This window comes from Malania oleifera, chromosome 2 (genome assembly GCF_029873635.1).
Source record: "Malania oleifera isolate guangnan ecotype guangnan chromosome 2, ASM2987363v1, whole genome shotgun sequence".
In the NCBI taxonomy this organism is placed as follows: Eukaryota; Viridiplantae; Streptophyta; class Magnoliopsida; order Santalales; family Ximeniaceae; genus Malania; species Malania oleifera.
The window spans coordinates 30,819,393-30,827,341 of record NC_080418.1 but is presented as its reverse complement, the minus strand read 5'-3'; the positions used below and the strand labels follow the sequence as shown (position 1 = coordinate 30,827,341).

The window sequence follows — 7,949 nt, the reverse complement described above, 5'->3', positions numbered from 1 at the left end:
GATATATAATCAATATAAATTACAATGTACATTGTTTATACTCTTCTCAATTCACATATAACCTAGTTCTCAGCATGTTTTCCAAAAAAAAAAAAAAAAATCCTAAATTATTGTGAACACCATTTTATAATATTATTAAACTATTTAAAGGGAATCAAAATTAAAAAAAATCTAAAAGTTAAATTAAGGCTTCTTTAGGAGGCATGAATTATGATTGTAATACATATATATATATATATATATATAATTAATAACTTTCAAACCTGTTAAAATAGTTAAATTGGCAACCAAACTCTAAAATTTTTATTGTAACAAACAAATTTCTGACAACTTCTTGTTTTTCTTTTAAGATGACAACTTAAAAGCATTCAATGTGCTTATTCGACAAAGGAAAGTATTTAATGAGTTAACGGGGATGATGACTTTTAGCGAACGCACTAAACTTTTATTTATATCTAGTTTAATCATTTAACGTCCGTTTCGATTTGTTTCTATTACTTTTCCAATATCGATGGTTTGGATTGACAAAGTGTCACACTTACCGACGGCTTAGATTGACAGTAGGTAGCATAGATGGTATCGACCTCTCTCATGGGGAATCTTAATTGCACTTAAGAGAGACATCCATCAAATACAATCCATGAATTCTTTTGGAGAGCAAAACTTAAAAAACAGCCAAATTAAAAACCTGTCCCTCTTAATTTCTCTCTCTCTCTCTCTCTCTCTCTCTCTCTCTCTCTCTCTCTCTCTCTCTCTCTCATTGTAACCCTAACTCGATAGTGAGTTAAGAACACCCTCCGCCCCCTTTGTGTATATATATAGCCAGCTAGCAGCTGCCATGGCTATAACAGAGAGAGCAAGTGCTTTAGTAATGATGAAATTCTCAAGCCTTCCAAGCAATGACCCAAAGCCCAGAACCACCGACCCCAAATCCATCGCCTCCTCGTCCGCCAAACCCTCCAAGGACCGCCATGCAAAGGTGAACGGCCGGGACCGCCGCATCAGAATCCCGCCGCTGTGCGCCGCCCGCATCTTCCAGCTTACCCGCGAGCTTGGCTTCCGGACTGATGGGGAAACCATCGAATGGCTTCTCCACCAGGCCGAGCCCTCCATCATCGCCGCCACCGGCACCGGCGTCGTCCCCGCCTACATCCCCACTCCTTCCTCCGCTGCTGCTGCTGCCGCCGCCGCTGCTGCCGCTGCCGCAGCCAGTGCAATGCCCATTGCTTGTTACGCACCACCTATGCAACCACAAGTGGCCTTCTCTTCCAACCCATGTTCCTCGGTTCCTCCGAGCTTCGCTGCTCCTGTAGTGGACTATGGAGGGCTGACGAGGTTCGAATCTGGCACTCCAGCGTTCGACCAGTACTTCGACATGCTGGCAGCGCTCGGAGTGGATTTGTCTGCAGCCGAGGTCACAGCTAGTCCAGCAGACGTGTCCTTCTCGGCTGTGATGCAGACTCTGTACGAGCAGAGCAAGGAGGGAGACCGACAGAGAGTGAGATGAAGAAGAAGATGTTAGCAGGTGTTATGAATGAAGTAGGGCGCACCTGCAGTGTCTGGTTGTCCCTGAAGATCGACGTCTCAGGATCGACATAATATCTATGATCGAGTCTATGTATGTCTTGCTTTTTCTGTTCATGTTAAGTCAAGCAGTGTGTCGTGAGTCTGGTGGCTTGTCAGGATCCACTTGTTGGATCTTTAATTTCCATATATATATATATATATATGAGCTTCATCCCATCTTGCCATGGGCATCTTCCTTTCTTGTAGGTCGATGGAGTCTGAGCTGTTGATCAGTTAATATATGGAAGCATCGCTGTTTGCATTACCTTGTTGATTGTTTATTTTCTCTGATTTTTTTTTTTCTTTTCTTGCATGTATGGCGATTTTTGGGCTATTTTCCTTTTGGGATTTTTCGATTTGGAGTTTTAAATTTGGATTTGCGAGAGCAACTCAACAAAAATCCAAATTTATTGTTCTCCCAATCAACCCTGCAACCCCAAACTAGGGTTTTCTGTTTCTTCCTTTTTTTTTTTGTGTTGCTTTTTTTTTTTTAAATGAACAACAATTTAAGATCATCGATCGATTCTAGCTAGCTCTTCGAGTTTTTGTCGGGGATAGATGAAATTTCGGTGTGGTTCGAATATCGTGGAGTGTGTGGTTCGGCTCCACGTGCTGTGGCTTTTGCTGCATGGAAATATCCATGAGCTAGAGCCAACTCATTCTGTTGTATCGCTCACTCATGACCTACACGTCACCGACTTTTCTATCAGCAAATATTAATGCTGTCATTTAATGATACCACTCACAGAGAGGAAAGGATAGGTCTTGCATTCAACTCAGATGACTTGGTTTTGGTTTAAGTTAAATATTTAAATATTTACATACGCATAAATTTCTTCTTAATCAACCTCTTAAAAAATATTTCTTCTTAATTAAAAAATATATATATAATGATTCCTAATCTTCTTAATGAAATGGATTTTTTTTTTCCATTCAGAAAATATTTATTGGTTTATTTTGTTTTTATGAAAATTGTGTGCCTAAAATTATATTTTAAAACAGTCTTATTATAGGTCTAAAATACATCTGATTCTTCCAAACCCAAACTATTTCAGTATTGCTAATAGAAAATGGCTACTAGGAAAATAAACAAGAAATTACTTTTGCTCTGAAATAATTACCCAAAAGAGGGGAGTTTATAACATAGCTTTTCCAATGCAATTGTTGTGTTCCCACAAGTTCTGCTCTTGCGAACCAATGATTTTGATTCGTATGAGGATCAATGTAAAGTCTTAAGGAAAAAAGTAAAGAAAAAGAATTTCTTTCTTCTTTTTCTTTGACAAATTGATTATTGGTTGATTTGAGAAAAACAAAATGATTACTTTACTATAGTAATTCTTGTCACTCTTCTAATTAAAGCAATATCCCTGTAATACAAATATATCACTTGTGTTTACCATTTTAGGATTCAAATTGAGTGCTCTTAATTGGAAGAGATTAGGAAGGGATTGGAGCATAATAGTGCACTATCATTATTGGTATATAATAAATTAAAGTAAAAAAAATTAAAGATGCCCAATTAACATAATTATGACTACTTAATTAACAACTACAAATTACTTTATCTTAATCTTGTTTGTTATTCCATTCAAATTTCATATATGTGAAATTAACATGATCATTTATTGGGTAATAACTAATTAATTAATTCTATATTCCTTTTCTTGCTTAATTAACCCTTCAACTTTGTATAACTTTTTTGACCTATTGATTTTTTGAGTCTGATCCCTGTTTTGATGCTGATAAAACACATGTTTTTTATGTGTATAATTAGCATGTGAATAGGTCAATTCATTTAATACACACATAAGGAAACGAAGATGGAAGCTTGGAGGACTTAACACCCATATGATCAAGCGCATTACATGAACTCAGAAGAGTAAAAAGACGAATAAGACATTTATTTCTTATTGTAATTGTATTTATTTTTATTATTTGGTCTATAATAATGCATACATTTGTATGATATGATTATTTGTTCAGATAGGACCATAGATTGACCATAGGGAGCTATAGGACCGTAGACTAACCTTAGGGTTAATCTTCGGTCGATTAACGCCAAATTTTTGGGACTAATTAAAAAACTCAAATGACCTTAGATAGACCTTAGGTCCTTGCACATAACCATACTCAAAAACAAGACCTAAATCTTAAGTGTGAAAGGGTTTCGGGCGACCGAACCAAAATGAACTGAACGTTCACGGTCGACCGAACCTTGAATGCAAACTTTTTCCACCTTCCTCGGGCGCCCGAACTTCACAATAAAAAATACCTCGGGCGACCAAAGTGGCAAGTTCGGCAGACTAAACTTAGGACTAGGCGATTGAACCTCAAGCAGTTTGGAAATCGCCTTAAACTCAGCCAACCGAAGCTTTCACCGGGCACCTGAATGCGTAAAAAGCCTTTTCCTTTTGTGAGTGTTCGAGTGATTGAACCTATGACTTGGACGACCGAAACTCTCAGGTTGACCCATTTTTACCGCGGATAATTAAGGGTAATTGGGATTAAACTTTAATTAAACTTTTCTAAAATTTCCAATAAGTTCCCAACAGTCATATTTTGTTGAAAAACTATAAATCCCCTCATTTGCTTTAATTATCAACTTTGATTAACTCCCAAATCCTCTTAAATTATTTTGTTAATCAAAGTTCCTCCAAGCCATTTTTAATGCAAAAATATTTTCTTTGGGGAAAAATGTTTTAATCTCTCAAACTCTCTTTCATTCTTTCTTTGAAAATCATTTTAAGAGAGTATTTCATTTGGGCATTTCTTTTTGCATCTATGCTTTTGTAGATAAATTTTTATGTTGCAAAGGTCATTTGAAAAACCAAAATCCTAGGTTCTCCTACTTCTCATTAAAAATATTTTTTGAAGAAATATTTTATTGGGGTACAAATCTTTGAAGCATTTTATCATATATATCTTTCTTCAAAGATTATAATATTTATTTTGAAAAACACCCATACTTTACTGAGCATATATTTCATATCATATTAGAATGTATGTATTTGAACTTAATGTGTACATTTGTGCTTATATTTTCAGAAGCATGTTATATGTACAAAAATGATTTTTATTGTACCGGTTGGGTTCATCCCATTAATTGAAATGGGGAGTCTCAACCTCATAAGTGAGACAAGTTGGGTTTAGCATTGTAAATGAGTTGGGGTTTTCCTCACCCCGTAAGGAGAGGATGTAAATGACTTATGCTTCGTCCGTTTAAGTGACCAGGCTTAGTGTAATCCTTGGGAGGTATGCCCAAGGCAGGAATATATGCCGGTTTGGCCGAATATCGATAACAAATATCGTGTGTGTGTGTCTTTCTCCTTATCTCATTTACTTTCAATTTCAGTATGTGTATATCTGTTCATGTTTTGTTATAACCATCTTACATGCACACAGAATTAATTTAATTGAGATATGCAACACACGTGTATATATGCACACATTGTTTACTTACTTTACATTCATGTTTTATTTCGAATGAGATATGAAATGTGGCGAATTGACATAATTATTTAATTTAGCCAAAAAGTTTTAAATGTCCAATTCACCCATCACTTGGGATCACATAAATTCCAACATGAACAAATTCCATGATTTAAAAGAGACTTGCCGTAATTGATAAGTGAAACGACGATTTTGTTTGCAAAAGAGATGATAATAATTTCACTTCAAAAACAAAAGATCATGAAGATGATAAGTATTAATAATGAGTATGATGTAATCTAGCATAACAATTTCTTTGGGTTTCGATCTTTCGAAAGAAAAAGTATATATATATATATATCATTTGTTGATGATATTCTTTTGATGGGAAAATATTAAGAGATGAATGGAGAAGAATTTAATAATTCTTCCTCTTAATGAAATGCAAATTTTACTTACAAAATATTATTTATTTATTTATTTATTGCTTATCATTATTTTCTTAGGATGTTGATGTATTTATAATGGTAATGGTATGCTTAAGAAATTAAGAATATGGTCGGCACATCAAATCAGTTTGATCATTAAGATGGTACACTAACCATTTTTCATGTATTACAAACTAAAGTTTTCCATGTACAATAAATTAATTACCGTCAGAAAAATAAATATCAATTTGCATATATTTTCTTAACTACAAATTACTTTATTTTCATCCTCCTTAAAAAAAAATTAATTACTTTATTTTCATCCTCTTAAAAATGTGGGGAACAAAGTAATTAATTTTATCCTCTTTCCTACTTAACGTCTTTAGCTCTCAACTTTATGTAAATTTCTCCAATTAATTTTCATAATTTTTTTTAAAAAAAAATGTGAAATAATTGGTAAGTAAAATATGTGTGTGTGTCTATATATATATATATATATATATATATATATATATATATATATATATATATATATTAGTTTGGCTTCTTTCTTTTGTTTTTTTTTTCTTTTTCTTTTTAGATTTAAGGTTTTAAATTTAAATCTTGAAAGTGGTAAGAACAAAAATATAGGATTGAAAATACTGTATAGCTTAGGTTAGCATGTTCCTCAAATTGACCCAAAAAAAATAAATTAAGTGAATAATTTTTATCAATAAAAGAAGAATGATGATGATAATGATGGGTAATGACTTGATGATGTAAACTAGAACAGCACATTTCCTAGTTTTGTAGTGAGTCTTAGATTATCACTTTATTTAAAATCTTAAACTATTAGGTTGAAGTCAACAATGCACATCCATCAAGTCTTTTTTTTTTCTTTTTTTAACTTGTGGGCTCCAGACACCATCGTGCCACTTTGGACACTATGATGTGACACTAAACCCGAGGGGATGAAAGCCGCCCATCCCATTGACGTACTCTTGGCAATCCATCGGAATAATGTCTAAGGGAGGAATCAAACCTGTGATCTTGGGTCACCAAAGTTACAAGTTGCCCTTATCACTCGAGCACCAAAGTCACAAGTCTTAACACTCTCCTAAATGTACAAAGGTAAACAAATAATTATATAACAATCATATTTGAAATGCAATAATTTTGGGCAGCAAAAGATTTGAATCTAGATTTAGACTTGTGTAAATTTTAAAAAATTTAATATAATTTTATACTAAATTTAGCTCAAATTAACATAAATTTAAATTTAAAACCTTAAGTGACACCGTCGTCTGTCGCCATTAAATAAGCCAGTTTCTCTTCCATGTACACTTTATTTAGAAGATAACTCGGAGATTAAAATTTAAAATTTATATTAAAAGTTTTGAATTCAAATTTTAATAGATTAGAACCAATACAATCCTTTAATTAAAAAAAAAAAAAAAAAAAGGAAAAGAAAAGAGAGCACCCACCTAAGGGCAAGAGGGCAGAAGACAATCCTCTTTAAAGAACTCCAAAACATTTTTAAAAAATATATAGGTGCTTCTTGGTCATGGTGACCAGGTGAAGACACTGCTTGCCCCAAAAAACAGAAGACATGGTACCCATCAGGAGTTCAGAGCAAGACGATGCATCGACCTGTTCGCTCGGTGGTAGGTCAGAAAAGTTGGTGACGGAAGCACTGACGTCCTTCGCCATCACGTGCACCTGTAATCAAATTTTGGATCCATTGTAAAGATCAAAACATTGGTAATAATTCAATTGAATAGAAAATATTTTGAACCTTTAAAAATAATTGAATTGAATAGAAATGTTTTTAAAATTTTAAGACATCGATCGCAAATTACTTTTTAAAAAAATTAAGGAATTCAAAGCACGTTTGATGGCTTAATTGGGATTTTGTTTATTTTTTATTTGAAAAGTGAAAGGAAGTTTTTAGAGAAAATGAAAATAGAGTTATGTTTAGCTCAGAAATGTTTATTTCTACGAATAAAATAATCATGATAGAAGAATTTAGTAATTTATATAAAAATATTATTATCATAAAATAAAAATAATATAAAAAATTTTATGAATCCATAACAAGGAATAAATCTATAATACTTATTTTCAAATTTAAGTGGAAGGAAAGTTTTGCAGGGTATGCATGAACTGTTAAGTGTTAAGTAAATCTAAGTAGAAGATTGGAGAAGGAAATGTAAATTTTTGGTATGATAAGTTCCTAGATTGGGGACCTTTGTTTGCAGAGTGTCCAGATGGTACACATTCATATATCAGATTAAAATATTTGATTATTAATAATGCGTGGGATGTGAAAAATTTGCGGAGGATTCTGGAATATAATAAAAAGTGGAAGAAGTGATGGAAAATGTGGGAAATCTTAGAAACTCTTCGAACATACTACTATGGCTCCTGGAAAAGGATGGTTGCTTTAATACAAAGTCCGCATGGGATGTTATCAGAGTTAGAGCTCCAAAGTTTGAGTGGGTAAAGTAGGTTTGGAATAAATGGTTACCGAAGAAAATTGCTATTTGC

The 7,949-nt window shown here is 33.5% G+C and overlaps 1 protein-coding gene across 1 annotated transcript; it reads left to right on the top strand.

The window, feature by feature from the left end:
• The first annotated feature begins 542 nt into the window (after positions 1 to 542).
• LOC131147594 (transcription factor TCP8-like) lies at positions 543 to 1,831 on the top strand. Its single transcript, XM_058097092.1, has one exon. It carries the CDS (start codon positions 839 to 841, stop codon positions 1,505 to 1,507), a length of 669 nt encoding a protein of 222 aa, XP_057953075.1. The 5' UTR covers positions 543 to 838; the 3' UTR covers positions 1,508 to 1,831.
• Positions 1,832 to 7,949: the final 6,118 nt, after the last annotated feature.